The 17,845-nt window shown below is 39.1% G+C and overlaps 1 protein-coding gene across 2 annotated transcripts; it reads right to left on the bottom strand.

Annotated features, from left to right (window-relative positions):
• Window positions 1-251: 251 nt before the first annotated feature.
• si:ch211-117n7.7 (Monoacylglycerol lipase ABHD12-like) lies at window positions 252-17,772 on the bottom strand. Of its 2 annotated transcripts, XM_061910777.1 has the most exons (13): window positions 17,085-17,772; window positions 14,593-14,705; window positions 14,409-14,514; window positions 12,487-12,606; window positions 12,331-12,361; window positions 12,203-12,248; window positions 11,864-11,993; window positions 7,557-7,594; window positions 7,407-7,486; window positions 7,230-7,312; window positions 2,369-2,447; window positions 2,177-2,298; window positions 252-2,105 (listed from the first exon to the last, which is right to left on the bottom strand). In XM_061910777.1, the coding sequence occupies exons 1-13, from the start codon at window positions 17,162-17,164 to the stop codon at window positions 2,084-2,086; spliced, it is 1,050 nt and encodes a 349-aa protein (XP_061766761.1). In that variant the 5' UTR covers window positions 17,165-17,772; the 3' UTR covers window positions 252-2,083. The 2 variants fall into 2 exon arrangements, with proteins under 2 accessions (XP_061766761.1, XP_061766763.1); XM_061910779.1 differs by lacking the exon at window positions 14,593-14,705 and having other exon boundaries at window positions 17,085-17,769.
• Between the last annotated feature and the right edge of the window lie 73 nt (window positions 17,773-17,845).

The following is a 17,845-nucleotide window of genomic DNA, read 5'->3' as shown; positions in this document are numbered from 1 at the left end:
CTGTTTCCCATCGAAAATGTGTGGCGCATTATGAAGCTTAAAATACGACAGCGGAGACCCCAGACTGTTGAAACGACTGAAGCTCTACATTGTATACCGTTTATATTTACATCTAGTACAATTTCCCAACTCAGAAGGAAACGGGGTTTGTACAGTACAATGACATTAGGTAAGATTATTTAAACCTGAGACCAGGCACATGCACAGAGATTTTGGAGGGCAGGGTCTCAAGGCAGAAAAAAAGACACCCATTGTGAAAATCATTCATAACAATTTTATTATAAGAATCACAGCATGTTTTCAGATAATATAGTAAGAAGTACAAACTCAAATGATCAATTAGAATAATAAAAATGTATGAGTAGACAAATTTATTTCTTCACTATGAATATAAGCTGTATTACATAAATATACCACGAAATATCTCATCAGACTGTTGTAGCTCAATTCAAGACCCACGTTTCATCTCAGTAATTAGGATTTTTACCGAAACCAAACCAGTGAGCTTGTCCAATAGATAAAACAGCAAAACTGACTGGTTATGAGCTTACCATTGGTAAAAAAGGAACGTAGGTTCAAGCCCAGAATGAGCATGTCATAGGGTTTTCTATTTTTACTGATTTAACTGCAATTTGTGATGAAAATGAAAACTATTTATTGTGCCCATTTTACTGGGAAATTTTACATATATTGAAATGCAAATGCTGGCTTCACGGTGGAAGAGGGGTTAGTGCGTCTGCCTCACAATAAGAAGTTCCTGCAGTCCTGGGTTCAAATCCAGGCTCGGGATCTTTCTGTGTGGAGTTTGCATGTTCTCCCCGTGAATGCGTGGGTTCCCTCCGGGTACTCCGGCTTCCTCCCACCTCCAAAGACATGCACCTGGGGATAGGTTGATTGGCAACACTAAATTGGCCCTAGTGTGTGAATGTGAGTGTGAATGTTGTCTGTCTATCTGTGTTGGCCCTGCGATGAGGTGGCGACTTGTCCAGGGTGTACACCGCCTTCCGCCCGATTGTAGCTGAGATAGGCGCCTGCGCCCCCCGCGACCCCAAAAGGGAATAAGCGGTAGAAAATGGATGGATGGATGAAATGCTAATGTTCACAGGTATGGCTTCTTTCCCTTAATTAAAGATGACCAACATTAGTTAACAGTGGACAGGGCTTTAAGTTGTTATTCTGTTTTTTTGAGGAAACTTCGGATATAAACTCATTGTTATTACCTGTCTGCCTGATACTGGGAATGTGAATGGTTGTTTATCTACAGCAACCATTACTATCAAAAGAGACATTTGGCCGCCTCTTCCTTTAAAAAAAAAAAAAAATAGTATAGAGCTGCAAAACTGAACACAGCTTATAAACTTTTAAAAGTTTTCATCTTTTTTATTCTTTACTTTACAGGAATTTATAATACATGCTTTAAATAAATGTGTAAATAAATATTAATAAATGCACTTTACCTTATAAGTAATATGTTCATGTAAAATTGAACTATTTTTCCTTTTCTCTTTTCTTTTTTGGCAAGTATTCATGGTTAGCTTAGCCAAGTTGTTGCACACTCGAAAAGCTGAACTGAATACACAGTCTGCCAGTCTCTTTTACTCGCCTTCCTTAGGCCACAAAACTCAGCTTTTGGGCATTGACAGCCTTGTAGACAGCCGGAAATTTAAAAAATGCAAACTTTTCTCTCCCCGGGGATTAAAAAAAAAAATTGAGGGAGCCACAACAAGGAGGAAGAAGAGCCACACGTGGCTCCAAAGCTGCAGGTTGCAGACAGCTGGTCTACGGTATAAAAACCCTGACTAAAGAGCAACAACGTGTATCTCACCTGTTACCCAAAGTCAGCTGGGATAGGCTCCAGCCCTCCCGTGACTCTAAAGAAGGATAAGCGGTCCAGAAAATGGATGGACAGACCAAAAAAAGACTGAAGCAACAGTGCCTCTGCTAAGCGGAGGCACGTAATACACTACATTCTACATAAATCTCCTAAATACATGTTCAATCGACAATTGATTTTACACAATCAACGGAATCCTTAATAATCATATAAGTGTAATGGACTTCTGCTGGACTCATACCCGCAACTTTACAAAGATAACATGAACTTCCTGCGGAAGAGACACAATGCAACGTTACCCCATTTGCACTTAACATGTTTATCAGTTAAATTTCTTCTCACCCTATTATGTCAGGCAGACGGGGGTCTTTGTATAATCCGTTATGCAGGTACCCCAACGAAGCTTCAAAAGGAACAAACTTGACTCGCTCAGTATTCTGGGCACTCACTGCTACCTTGAATAGCTAGAAGGAAGATTTTAAAAATATACTTGTTTCATATTAGTTAGTAATTAGCGTTCAGAGTTATTGATACCTGCTGAGCATCGTCAATGGGAACAATGATATCATCCTCTGCATGAAGGAAGAGAAGTGGGCTTTGCATTCTTCTTAAACTAAAACAAGAACACATCAAGCCATGAATGATTCGTCTTAAATTGTATTAATCATTGATGTCAATGAATATGTCACAAAGCCTCCAAAGTCAAACAATTTTGATTTCAACCAAAGTATTCGAGTCAAACAAAACTATCAAAAGCAACTGTTGTAAGATGTCAGCTATTGTGAGCATCTAAATGATTAACTGTACAAGTGTGTTTTGCTTGTTCCTTCGTTTTTGTGATGCCACCACAAGAGGGCCAATGACATCTAAGAGGAAAATAACTATAGAACTCAAAATAACTTTTTGCAACATAAGAACATGCATAGGTCAGTACAATAGGAGCAATATACAGGCATGGTCAAAAGATTACATATACTTTTAAAGAACATAATGTCATGGCTGTTTTGAGTTTCCAATAATTTCTATAACTCTTATTTCTTTATGATAGAATGATTGGAGCACATACTTGGTCACAAAAAACATTCATGAAGTTTTGTTCTTTTATGAATTTATTATGGGTCTACTGAAAATGTGACCAAATCTGCTGGGTCAAAAGTATACATAAAGCAATATCAATATTTGGTTACATGTCCCTTGGCAAGTTTCACAGCCTGGTTGAATTTTTGATCACTCTTTTTGAAAAAAATTGGTGCAGTTCAGCTAAATTTGTTGGTTTTCTGACATGATCTTGTTTCTTCAGCATTCTCCACACGTTTAAGTCAGGACTTTGGAAAAGCCATTCTAGAACCTTAATTCTAGCCTGATTTAGCCATTCCTTTATCACCTTTGATGTGTGTTTGAGGCCATTGTCCTGTTGGAACACCGGACTGCGCCCAAGACCCAACCTCCGGTCGGATGATTTTAGGTTGTCCTGAAGAATTTGGAGGTAATCCTACTTTTTCATTGTCCCGTTTACTCTCTGTAAAGCACCAGTTCCATTGGCAGCAAAACAGGCCTAGAGCATAATACTACCACCACCATGCTTGACGGTATGAATGGCGTTCCTGGGATTACAGGCCTCACCTTTTCTCCTCCAAACATATTGCTGGGTATTGTTGCCAAACTGTCACCGCCAGGGCGCTTTGGAATGCACCCTCATCCTTGAGATCTGCTTGTCGTGCCTCGGGACGCGCTCACGGCCACGCGCATCCAGGAGTGCGCTGGGTCTGTGCCCTGCGGCAGCCGCCAGCTACAATCGTTCACCGGCAATCAGCACACCTGTCCGTAATGAAGGACCTGCCTTCATAAGCCTACACAACTTGGCATGCCAGGGCCTCAGTATAGTCTTCTGTTCGAGTACAGAAACCCACGTCCTGCTTCATGTAATCCTGCTCTCGCTGTGTTTGCCCATCCGTGTTTTCAGTGCGTGTTTTCTTGTGTCGTCCCCGCAGTACCCTCCGTCGTCTTTAAAGTGAGCTGTGCGTCTCACTTTTTCCCTGGATCTCCCTCTGGACTCTGAATACCTCCCTCAATCCTTGACTTCCCCCGCTTGGACACGGATCTTGTCTCTTCGCTCTTGCCCTACGGACTTCCGTGTTACTTCGCTCTCCACAACATTTGGTAACACACACCTCAGCCAATCACACACAGCCTCACACCACATACACTTTTGGCTCTCGTTCACACTCCATTTCCTTAGTTTATAATCTATTGTTTGATTTAATATATGTATATAGTTTATATATATAATAAATCTATAGAGCTACCAAACCTCTAATGTCTGTTGCCGTCACCTTCCCGTGTAAAACCATAACACAAACAGCTCAATTTTTGTTTAATCTGACATCACATGGACAAAGATAAGTCCTTCTGGAGGAATGTTCTGTGGTCAGATGAAACAGAAATTTAGCTGTTTGTCAGGTATAGCTCGGTTGTTAGAGTGGCCGTCCCAGCAACTTGAAGGTTTCAGGTTCAATCCCCGCTTCTGCCAACCTAGTCACTGCTGTTGTGTCCTTGGGCAAGAGACTTTACCCACATGCTCCCAGTGCCACCCACACTGGTTTAAAAAAAATAAAATACAAATGTAACTTAGATACTGGGTTTCTCTATGTAAAGCGCTTTGAGTCACTAGAGAAAAGCACTATACAAATATAATTCACTTCACTTCACAATACCCAGCAATATGTTTGGAACAGAAAAGGTGAGGCCCTTAATCCCAGGAACACCACACCTACCGTCAATCATGGTGTTGGTAGTATTATGCTCCGGGCCTGTTTTGCTGCCAATGGAACTGGTGTTTCACAAAGAGTAAATAGGACAATTAAAAAGAAGGATTACCTCCAAATTCTTCAGGGCAACCTAAAATCATCAGCCAGGAGGTTGGGTCTTGGGCGCAGTTGGGTGTTCCAACAGGACAATGACCCCAAATACACGTCAAAAGTGGTAAAGGAAGGGCAAAATCAGGCTAGAATTAAGGTTTGGAATGGCCTTCCCAAAGTCCTGACTTTAATGTTTGGACAATGCTGAAGAAATAAGTCCATGTCAGAAAACCAACAAATTTAGTTGAACTGCACCGATTTGCTCAAGAGGAGTGGTCAAAAATTAAAAAAGAAGCTTGCCAGAAGCTTGTGGATGGCTACCAAAAGCGCCTTATTGCAGTGAAACTTGCCAAAGGACATGTAACCGAATATTAACATTGCTGTATGTATACTTTTGACCCAGCAGATTTGGTCACATTTTCAGTAGACTCATAATAAATTCATAAAAGAACCAAATATCATCAATGTTTTTTGTGACCAACAAGTATGTACTCCAATCACTCTATCACAAAAAAATAAGAGTTGTAGAAATTATTGGAAACTCAAGAAAGCCATGACATTATGTTCTTTACAAGTGTATGTAAACTTTTGACCATAACTTTAAGTGAATAAATACATACACAAAGTGTTCTTGATATTCCCTACAAAATGTAATGAAATGGCACTAAAGTGATTCTCAACTAGTGGGTTTGGGACCGATTGCAGGGCATTGCGTGTTAAAGGTTTGTTCGTTTTTTGTCAGTAGTCTACCGTAGTTAACATGTTGAAGGTAACATTCCTGTATGTTTTTAGTTGTCTATGTGATTGTCATATCTGGAGGTGTTAAAAAAAACCCCACTTGTGGTAATTTGTAGTGCGTAAATGGGATTTTCATCGAGCTAGCACATTTGTTTAAATGCATTTCATGTATGATGAATGTCAGAGAAATGATTTTGTATATTATGAAGGTTATACTGGAAACATTTCATTTATATATGTTCAGATTTACAGTACTTCAAAGTAGAGAATGTCTGAATCGGAACTCAACTTTATTGAGAACTTGTCATTTTTCTACTGAGCTCGTAAGTGGATACCAAACGTTAGCAGAATAAAAAACCTTTACAGAGACTTATTGTTAGAACAATTTTGAGTTTGTGGATAAACACTTTTTGTGCTGGCACACTGGTTTTTGCACTACTCCAATGTCACTATATTCTGACTTTATGTTACAGGAAGGTTTATTACATAATGGATCATTTTCTGTATACTTAGATGACAATTAGGAATGTTAAAGGCCTACTGAAATGAGATTTTCTTATTTAAACGGGGATAGCAGGTCTCGATCATTTCGCGATATTGCCATATTTTTGCTGAAAGGATTTAGTAGAGAACATTTACGATAAAGTTTTCAACTTTTGGTCGCTAATTAAAAAGCCTTGCCTGTACCGGAAGTAGCAGACGTTGTGCGCGTGACGTCACGGGTTGTAGGGATCCTCACATTCTCACATTGTTTATAATCATAGCCACCAGCACCAAGTGCAATTCGTACCGAGAAAGCAACAAGTTCCCCATTAATTTGAGCGAGGATGAAAGATTTGTGGATGAGGAAAGTTAGAGTGAAGCACTAAAAAAAAAAAAAAGAAAAGGCGACGGCTCCGGGCGACAGATGTTATTAGACGCATTTACTAGGATAATTCTGGAAAATCCCTTGTCTGCTTATTGTGTTAATAGTGTTTTAGTGAGATTGTAAAGTCATACCTGAAAGTCGGAGGGCTGCGGTGAACGCCAGTGTCTCTGAGAGGAGCCAAGATCACAGCTGCCTTTTTGACAGCTACAGGAGGAGGTCGCATAATCCACTCAAGTCTCCGGTAAGAGCCGACTTAATATACAAATTTTCCCATCCAAAAACTTGCTGGTTGACGTGGAGAAACATGTTCGCTCTGTGTTAAAGCTTCACAATAAACAAAGAAACACGGGCTGTGTTTCGGTGATAAAGGCAGCTGCAATCCACCGCTTTCCACCAACAGCATTCTTCTTTCCAGTCTCCATTATTAATTGAACAAATTGCAAAAGATTCAGCAACACAGATGTCCAAATAACTGTAATCATGCGATGAAAAGAGACGACTTTTAGCCCTGAGTGGTGCTGAGCTAATATGTCCACTACAACCCAAGACTTCACAATCACGCGTCATCATTCCGCGACGTTTTCAACAAGAAACTCCGTGGGAAATTTTAAATTGTAATTTAGTAAACTAAACCGGCCGTATTGGCATGTGTTGCAATGTTAAGATTTCATCATTGATATATAAACTATCAGACTGTGTGGTCTGTAGTAGTGGGTTTCAGTAGGCCTTTAATTTTGTTGATTAAACTTTTGGCTGTACAGTAAATAAAGGTTTTTTAATGTTAACACTTTGAGCCTGGAACAAGTCAATTCACTTTGCATTACTTTCTAATTACATGACGTACTCAATGGAAAAATCTGTTTTGAAATTTGGAACGCATTTGTTCAACTTTGGAGTCTCAGCTGTAAAATGTTTGTGTTTAAAAACTTACTTTTCCTCACTGGGAAAGACAACCTTATTTTCAGCCCATGGCTCTGGGAAAAAAAATCCCAAGCCAGGAAATGTCCAGTAATACTAAAAAAACAGAAATAAAAAAAATGTTGTGTTATGTTTTACAGTATTCAAAATAAATTAAATTGTGTAAATGACGAATGTTGATTAAGCTTACCCAGGAAAATAAATGACTTGTTAGTTTTTTTGCAGCGATATTAAAGGAGCCTTCGAGGATCACGCCGTCCAAAACAATACCTGTTGATACAATCATAGTGAGAGGTGGTTGTATTTGATCATGAATATTTGTCTGTGAGGTCACACCAACCTTGCTCTAGCAGTTTGACAGCCATGTTTGTGGCCACCCTGAAAAGACACACAACAGTATTGTGAAGCACTCCTCTATCTAGTCTGTTCCTCCTGCACCAACAAAAATGACCATAACACGTGACTACACTCTTGTAAATATATACCACCAGTCATCATTGTTTTGCTTACACCACAAACCCTATTAACGCTACATACAGTTTCTTCAAACGTGTTGTCACGTTACGTTACTGTTTGTTTATTTTTCCCACTGTATTTTGCACGTTATCTTCGTCACTGTTTTTTTTCCAGTTTCTCCCTATAGTTTTCCGAGGTAACAACTCACACTTGCCGCCACCTGACAATTAGTCAAAATCAAACTTTGCTGGATTCTTGTTCTTTGATGTGTTGTGTTTTCACCAGTGTTAGGAAAATTACTTTGAAATTGTAATTATTTATAGTTCATACGGTGATTGAATGTCTTTTGGTGGCGGCATCGCACCTTGTCCACAGGGTATTGTGGAATTACATGATTATCACTTCATTGAATTGATTATTTTCCCCCCACTGGAGTAACGCCATTATTATATAACAACATTAACACTGGTTGTCACACATCTCATTTTCTTCCATGTTTCTCCTTTAGTAGGTATAGCCACGATTCTGAACTTTTCCTCTATTCTACCTACAACTTGTTTATGCTGCTGTGTTAAGGTGAGCTATGTCTTTCCCTTCCAAATCCTTTAGCGTAGCATGACGTGCGCCTAAAAAAAAGTCTAACTGTGCGTAACATCGATGCGGCAAAAGCCGTAATTGCTTGGCTTTTTGTACTTGTCCTGTGTTGATGCGATTCAATCATCTGGCATACTGCTCATCTTGCCAAATTTGCCTTCATTGTTTGCATTTAAAGTATTGTAGTACAGCACCGGTTCTCATGACATGCAATCCCACTCGTTACCATTGTTTCTTAGCAACAAAAGGAATCTAAAAAGGTTATCCAGGGTAAATCCCACCTAACCTAATCCGTATCCACACACAACAATGCCACCGTTTGAGACCTCCTCCCGCCTCCGTCCACCAGCCCAACGCAACCTACTACACATGCGTGAAAAAATGCGTGCGTCATAGACTTGACCTGGAAGTATATCTTTACCCTGTGTTTCAATGTAGACTATAGCCACATTAATTTTAACAGTAAACCTTGCTTGCCTCACTATCTATCAGCAGCTGTTAGACTATTGTAGTGAATCACAGCTGAGCCATCATACATGAATCATATCTTTAATGGACGTGTGAAAGTAAACAATGTGATTAAGAACATTTTACAACCAACAACAGCGCACTGTGGTTTCAGGCTGAAATTGGTGGTCGTACTTGACGGCCGCAACCACTTCATGACTTCACAAAAGTACAAAACTAGACGTTGAGTAATCGCTTGAAATACATCGCGGACAATAACTGATAGTCTGCTTTGCCAGTCCAAATGCATTCGTTATTTTTCGTAATCTTCCCTTAATTGTCCACTGGAGCCCGCACTGTCATCTGTCCTTCGACAAATGGACAAAGTTTTTCACTAAGTAGAATTACAGCTGACTTGGACATTTGAAAGTTTCTCTTACCGTCCCTCTGACACAACACACCTGGTGACAAACATATCCCACCATGTTGCCGTTCTTCCAAGGCTTATCCAAAACTGTTACTCAACATTGCTATGTTGCTGTCTGAGAAGTGTTGTATCCGAAATAGCTGCAATCGCCCGTTTCCATCTCTTAAGGTATTAATGTGTGATATCCAAAAGCGCCTGTACATGTGAAAGAAGGAGAAACACTGGCATGTCTGGATGATTCACCTTCATCTTTCTAGTGGTTGCCGCCGAGTTACGGGTTATTATGAAGCTGACTATGGCACATTCTTTCTGATGTCACTTCCTGTGCGGGGCGCAGTCTTTCTGGCGTCACTTCCTCTCCGTACTCAGTTTGTAAACCATCAATGAGTCCATACAAAGCTAAGAGCCGGAGATTCAAGAAATAGACGGCGCACTGACGCGTGTAAAAAAAATTGTCCGAGGAGGGTTACCTTAAAGCATGGGTGTCAAACTCTGGCCCGCGGGCCATATCTGGCCCGCCGTGTAATTTGATTTGGCCCTTGAGGCAATATCAATTTAGCATTAGAGCTGGCCCGCCGGTGTTATATAGCATCGGTGCCGCTGTAACACAGCATTCACCGCTAATACTCATACTTGCCAACCCTCCTAATTTTCCCGGTAGACTCTCGAAGTTCAGTGCCCCTCCCGAAAATCTCCCGGGGAAACCATTCTCCCGAATTTCTACCGATTTCCACCTGGACAACTATATTTGGGGCGTGCATTTAAGGCACTGCCTTTAGCGTTCTCTACAACCTGTCGTCACGTCCGCTTTTCCTCCATACTAACAGCGTGTCACATAATATTTGTGGCTTTTACACACACAAGTGAATGCAAGGCATACTTGGTCAACAGCCATACAGGTCACACTGAGGGGGGCCATATAAACAACTTTAGCACTGTCACAAATATGCGCCACACTGTGAACCCACACTAAACAAGAATGACAAACACATTTCGGGTGAACATCCGCACCGTAACACAACAGAACAAATACCCAGAATCCCTTGCAGCACTAACTCTTCCGGGAAACTTCCAGCAAACTGACCAATAATTAACGTTTTATCCATGCATTTTCTCTTGCTACTTCAAGGCTTGAATGTTTGGTTCATTCATTATTGTTATTTCATTTTCAAATTTATCATTAGCCTGTGGAAAAAATTTGATATTTACCTCAGAAGATTGCAAATAGAAAAAAATGCATTACATTTTTATTTAAATTTGATTTGATATGCCATTGATATTTTTTTTATTACTATTATTATTATTTGAAACTGGATTTTGCATGTCACTAAAGTTATATAAGCCTTGCTTGTTCAATATTTAATGCAAAACTTGCTTAGGTCCCTATTAAAAGGTTAATTTGTTCAACCTTGGCCCGCGGCTTTGTTCCGTTTAAAATTTTGGCCCACTCTGTATTTGAGTTTGACACCCCTGCCTTAAAGGGTGTTCTAATGTGGCTGAAACGAGGCTTAGGCTAAATAATTATTTGTTTAGTGGTTATCCGGCTTAGTGTAGACATAGCCTAAATAATGACAAGTTAAGTGCCAAAGTTTCTCATCAGAAAACATTGCCCCTAAAATTGAATGGTTGATGCGGAACTTTGAAAAACATGACGGTGCCCTAAAGGACAGCATAGTGACTCCACAACACAGAAGCATACATTCATTCCAGCCACAATAGAGGGATAAAAGAGCCGCAAGTGACTCCAAAGCCGCAGGTTGCAGACCCCATTGGCATTGACTATTTGGAGTGAGTAAATAATAATATTCTAACCCAGTGGTTCTCAAATGGGAGTACGCGTATGCTAAGGGGTACTTGAGATTATTTAAAACTATTCTAATTATAGCAGCAATTCAAAAATCCTTTATTAATATATTTATTGAAAAATATGTCAACAAAATATGAATGTGAGTTCATGAACTGTAAAAAAAAATACAAAAATACAAGCTGTTGACAGCTACTTTTTTTTTCTGGACATGTTCCATAAATATTGATGTTAAAGATTTCTTTTTTTGTGAAGAAGTGTTTAGAAGAAAGTTCATGAATCCAGATGGATCTCTTTTACAATCCCCACAGAGGGCACTTTAAGTTGATGATTACTTCTATGTGTAGAAAACTTTATCTCTAATTGAATCACATGTTTATTTTTCAACAAGTTTTTACTTATTTGTATATCTTTTTTCCAAATAGTTCAAGAAAGACCACTACAAATGAGCAATATTTTGCACTGTTATACAATTTAATAAATCATAAACTGATGAAATAGTGCTGTATTTTACTTCTTTATCTCTTTTATTCAACATAAAAAGCTTTGCTCTGATTAGGGGGTACTTGAATTAAAAACATTTTCACAAGGGGTACATCACTGAAAAAAGGTTGAGAACCACTGTTTTAACCAACTGGGGAAAATGACCAATGCCCAAGATGGCTCATGGGTTTAGTTGTTTTTCCTTAATAAATGGGGATGAATTGGTGCTGTATATATACAATTACCGTACCCTTGAAATGTGGAGGGTGTTATGCAGTGTATTTAAAATCAGTGTTAACAAAATCATTAAGGGGATAAGCCTTTACCTTTTGAAAATCTACTCATATTAAATGAGCGTAGTGCTGTGTGGAGTGTGGTATAATACATTGGTACACCAAGTAGACATTAAGTCGTTATGACTTCATAAACTACTTACCCAGTGCCAAGAGAATGGCCCCAGAGGACGACCGGGCTGCTTCCACTGTATTTTTTGACCCACTTGTAAACGTGGACGGCATCTGTAGTGAGTCCAATTTCAGTCGGCTCACCGCTTGAGTCTCCAAATCCTGTGGATTAAGAAACTTTCACTGAGGCACACTAAAATGTAGCTGACCCTTGGCACCACCAGATGGCAATCACAGAGAGGAAATGTTTCACAGAAATTGCACTGCTGCTCTGTTACAATCTTATTTCTTTGTAGTGGCTTTATAGATCACTGTGAGGACAATGAGTTATGCCATCCTTAAGGATGCAAAAAATATTGGTTGGCACCAACCTCTGTAGTCAGGCTGTGTCACATGGTAACCAAGTGCACTCAATACCTGTTGACAAAACAGGTATTGAGTTTCAGAACAGCTATCCTGACTTTAATAGAGTTGCTAAAGGGTGAATATGTTTGCTCACTTTCGCAATGCCCACCCGATGAGAAGCTCCCCTGTATACAGAAAAAGTTTGTAAGGAATAATATTACCATTTAATCGGAGAAAATATCCATTTTATGGAGAAGTTCTATTTTCCTGTGCTTCCCGGTGAGTCAAAAAACGTCATTGTGTAACCCACCTTGTGCCTGTGTTCCCATGTAGGTAAATGATAACTGGACTCCCATCACTGATGGTGCTTTGGTACCATGCCATTCCTTTCCCTTGTGCCTGCCTCCATTGACTTGCAGGCACCGTATGCCTTTAACAAGTAGAAAACAATACATGAAGAGCTCATTATTGGTGATGGGTAAATTAAGCCTCAGTGAGTATATGGCACACCCACTCGCTGTATTGATATCGCAGGGATACTCTGGTGCTGTTTTATAATGGTCATCCACCATCTACTGGATTAGGTTACTAGTTTTGACTTGGGGGCGGTATAGCTCGGTTGGTAGAGTGGCCGTGCCAGCAACTTGAGGGTTCCAGGTTCGATCCCTGCCTCCGCCATCTTAGTCACTGCCGTTGTGTCTTTGGGCAGGACACTTTACCCACCTGCTCCCAGTGCCACCTACACTGGTTTAAATGTAAAAATTAGATATTGGGTTTCACTACGTAAAGCGCTTTGAGTCACTAGAGGAAAAAGAGCTATGTAAATATAATTCACTTCACTTCACTTGCAAATAAAATCAATAGTTAGCAAATATATTGTCTTCAGTTTTTTGTTGTTATTTTGAGCATATTCTACAACAGTTTTTCTCTCAATAAATATTTTTAGGTATAATAATGGCTAAATGATTATAACATCATTACTACAGTAATGATGTAATATGATCATGTTGTCCAGTATCGTGGTCATTGATTGGCTCAGCCTCAGGAAGCATTGCCTTCATTGGTATATTGTATTACATGGGTGGAAAGGTGACTAAAGGGTGCTTTTTCATGTCTAAAGGGCTCTCATGATGTTGAAATTGGTATTAAGAAGTTAGTAACAAGTTCTTAATGCTCCAGCTATGAAGATATTCCCATCTATAATTAATAATTCCTACTTTGCCGGAAATTAATTAAACACATTTTTGTCTAGAACCAATAAACAGCGATAAATGAAGAAAGGATTATGACTTGTGCAACTTTGGTCAAAAAGCCAACGAGCCAATGGGAAACATGGCGCCATAAGATCAAAATGTATGCAGACTTCAGAAATGTTCCTTTTTCCATTCAGATCAGAACATATTTTTTCTGGTCCACGGGATGAGTTTGCTAAGTATCAAAATGGGCCACAATTTTTGAATGAAAGAAACTGCTGTTCTAATTGTGTCCATTAGATGTCACACTAGCAATTATTTGTATCTTTGTAGATTATGCTACATATGTAAAATAAATAAACCACATGTTCTGGTGCACCAGTCAAGGAAAATTTGCAAATTACAGGATATCATTTATAACATACTGTAATTTGGTTTTGATAATATTTTTTTATCTTGATAGATTGAAAATGAACACCAATGAGTTGACTGATGAACATTATCACATGATTTATTCAGAGAGTAAAAATAACGACAAATAAAGATAGAATACTATTATCCGCAACAAGTAAGTGTAAAAAATACAACAACACCATAATGATTTGTACATTTTCAGAATTTACTTGTTCTATTTTCAAACAAAGAAAACAACCTGAAGTTGTCTTTATTTTTAAGTTATTGTGCGGTGATTTTACCAGTCCAGCCCACTTGGGAGTAGATTTTTCACCACGTGGCCTCCGATCTAAAATGAGTTTGACACCCCTGATTTAGATCGAGGATGGAGACGCCATTCCTTCAACTGCTTTCATTTCGAGCTGTCACTTGTCAGTCAAACTGCAGTGCTTCCTGATAAACACGGGTTGGTACTTCACAGTCAAATGATGCAGTAGCTGGATCAGTCATTTTTTCCCCTCAAAGTGACACACACATGGATTCTTCGAGGGACACACTATCACTTCTTGTGATGCTTCAGTTTGACCCGTCAGTACTGATTGCACTTAGGTGAAGACCCACTTTTTGAGAACGCAAGAAGACTCACCAAACACCAAGAGAGATTCCTTCTTCTGATGTTAAGTACATGTTGATGGTGTGATTTAGGGAGAAGTCAGAAGGTTGGCCAAGGTCAGCAAAGAAGGGAACCCTCACTGCACACAGAAGGTAAGTATGTGTTTTTTAAGTATGTTTAAACAAATCAAATAACATGATAGTTCTTGTACGCTTACTTCTATGAGTGTAAACAAGATTCTGCAACAATTCCCTGGCCATGATCAGCGTGAAAGGCATTAAAAGGAGGAAGACAAAGAGAGCAAATAAACCCCTTTTTCTCCAGCAGGGCCTAAGCAAAGAGAAAAACGAAAAACACATATTTTGGTGTTTTGAAACGCAACAAAGCAAAGATACAGTATGTTCATACAGCCTCTGTAAAGAGTATTTATGTTCTCAATGTGCCGATGAAGGTTATGTCCAGGCTTCCTGGGTGTCGTAATATTAAGGCGATAAGAGCTGAATGATGCCATCAAGATGTCAGACTCTCACACTGACCTTGCTAGAAGCAACATCACAGAGGAGGTTGCTCTTCAGACTGTTTCCAGTTTAATGGACAATACAGTCCTCCTCCTCTGTTAACACTCCAATAAGACAGAAGAGTATTTTGAGTGGAAAGACTGATTTCTTCACACCTCTTCAGGGAAAAATATAGGTCTTTTTTTCAGCAGCCTCCAAAAAGTCCACTCATTTGTCCGGATTTAGGACGTACTTTCACAGCTTCAAGTGTATCATGACATGTTCATCATAACCTAGTTATGCTGCATACCAGACTGCTAGGAAGTAAGGGTAGGCATATCGCTCCATAATATCCATAACACAGCAGTACCTTGGTTTGATTCGTGAGCCGGGCTAAAAGGTCTGAATCGTACAAAAATCACAGCAATGTTTGCCATGAGAAATAATGTAATTTTAAGTCACCCAAAAGTTTAACGCAAAACATTTTAAAGAGAATAATTCAATTCACATACAGAAACAATGTGAAATTAAACACGGGAAAAAATAAACTGAGTGCGAAATGATTTAAAAACAATAATAATAATAATAAATAACAAATTAAATGGATGAATGAACATTCTTGAAGATTCTTTCCTCACTTTCTTTATCAAAGTGTTGGCACTTACAACTGTCTTTGGCCCCATTATGGCTTATTTTGCTGGTATACCAAAAAAAAAAAATCCTGAGACTGAGTATCAACGTGTGATTCTTTTTATTGCACTCAATTTCACTACATTCTGCGGTGAAATAATTGACCGTGCAAGAGAAAAGACGCTGTACAAAAATCAGATCATTGATAACTGAGGCACCACTTTACTGATACCAAGGATAGTATAAATCAATATAGGATCAATATTAGACTGATGAAGGATCCGTATTTTTTTAATTCCATCCATCCATCCATTTTCCACCGCTGGTCCCTTGTCTCAGCAGCATTCGGGCGGAAGACGGGGTACACCCTCGAGAATTAATGTCTGTTTATTTTCATAACTACCTATGTTTTTTGTTGTGTTGTGCATATGTTTGTCAAGCTTGGACTTGGATTTTTTGTGCTCCTTCGACGCAGAGGGAATATGGGACGAGCCAGGCGTGAATTCAGGTACATGATTCTTTTTTTATACACTAAACAGAAAAATAAGCAAACTAAGGGCGCTCACAAGGAGGTATAAAACTTGGCTACAAAATAAAAACAGGAAACAAATACACTTGCTCGATTGGCATGAATGAACCATGAACAGAAACAGCACAATGGCATGACTATAAACAACTAAAACAAAACACTTACTGTGACAACAAAAACAGGAGGCAAGAATAGCAAGGTACGTGGCAGGTGATCGTGGGCATGGAGAATGAGCAGCAAAGGTCATAGATTACAATGAAAGTTAATGTTCCCAGACTGATGGACAGAAAGACATTGACTTAAATAGTGGCTGTGATAATTAGGAACAGGTGCGGGACTGAGGGCATGGGCGTGACTAGGAGGGCAAGGTGAAAAGCAATGAGTTGTCATGGTAACAAAACAAACCAGGAAGTGAAAAAACGGAACAAGAGTCCAGAAAACAAAACAAAACATGATCAAACATAAAACCAGATTTACAGGCGTGACAATGTTACCTTTTTGACATTGTGTATTGTTATATTGCAGCAGGAGAATATTGCTTTGCACTACTGACTTCATTTCGCTCCAATATTTGTATGTAATGAAATGATCCCTATGTAGATATAGTCTTATATTGTTAAGCCTTTATATTGAATTTGCCTATGTAACTACATATTGCATTATTGTTCACAATGTTGATAAACAATTTTTATTTGTGGTTTTTTTCTGACTATAATCATGAGCAACAAATTAAAGGCAACACATCTTCAGTGAGCTTAAACATATTTGATAAATATTTGTATGGGAAATGCTGCCCTGTATTTACTTGGTATCGCATTGATACCAACAACTGCTGTATCGCTCACCCTACAATTGGAACGTCTCAGTTTATAGCTTGACCTGACGTCACACAGTAATCAGAAAGTAATTCTCGTACTTTGTTATAAATACAAACAATGTTGTTCATTCTATGATATTTCACCAAGTGACAATATGTCGCAAGTCCGTTAACCTCCACAACCCCCCAATAAAGTGTGTAAATTGTAGTTAACGTCGGCACATTTGCAAACTCACTTATTCTCGTTCTTCCTCTGATCTTTGGAGGTTGTCTGAGCGAAAGATGACGGACCCGTGTTAACATTTCTTTTCCTCATTTTGAAAAGCAGCAGGCTAAAGTTTACACACAAGTATATGGGCGTCCAAAGTGCAGTGAAGGGGCAGGGCAGGCGGACCGATCCAAATGTCGACAGTATAGATACCAGGTCGTTGTGTAACGGCGTGATCGTTATACTGTATGTATTTTTATTATTTTTACAAATATATTTGTTATATTGATATATTCTTATAATACATTGCTTACAAACTCAGGGAATAAATCATTGGACGCGGGAAGGGATGTCATATGATGGAAACGAAAGGCACAAAATGTTTTTGGTTACTTATTTTGTACTATTAACTTAAGTTTAGTCAAATAATTGTATGGAATATACGGGATTTTTTTTTTTAACCATGGTTTCATTATCTTTATATGTAGACCATTTTTGAATTGATTAACGTGGACCCCGACTTAAAACAAGTTGAAAAACTGTACGTGTTACCATTTAGTGGTCAATTGTACGAAATATGTACTGTACTGTGCAAACTACTAATAATAGTTAAAATCAATCAATTAAAGACCTTAATATATTTTTGTATTCTTCCAATTATTCACACTTTGTTACATCCATCCATCCATTTTCCTACCGCTTATTCCCTTTTGGGGTCGCGGGGGGCGCTGGCGCCTATCTCAGCTACAATTGGGCGGAAGGCGGGGTACACCCTGGACAAGTCGCCAC

The sequence above is a fragment of the Nerophis ophidion genome, linkage group LG09 (assembly GCF_033978795.1).
Source record: "Nerophis ophidion isolate RoL-2023_Sa linkage group LG09, RoL_Noph_v1.0, whole genome shotgun sequence".
Taxonomy (NCBI): Eukaryota; Metazoa; Chordata; class Actinopteri; order Syngnathiformes; family Syngnathidae; genus Nerophis; species Nerophis ophidion.
The sequence above is the reverse complement of the archived record's forward strand: the minus strand, read 5'-3'. Positions and strand labels throughout refer to the sequence as shown.

Bases quoted from the DNA above. Each gene is read 5' to 3' on its own strand.
- si:ch211-117n7.7 (XM_061910777.1), bottom strand. From the start codon at position 17,164: ATGAGGAAAAGAAATGTTAACACGGGTCCGTCATCTTTCGCTCAGACA. The intron at 12,607-14,408 runs GTGAGTCTTCTT...TACTTGTTAAAG, and splicing joins GGAATCTCTCTTGGTGTTTG to GCATACGGTGCCTGCAAGTC. The intron at 12,249-12,330 runs GTGAGCAAACAT...TTTTGTCAACAG, and splicing joins ATCGGGTGGGCATTGCGAAA to GTATTGAGTGCACTTGGTTA.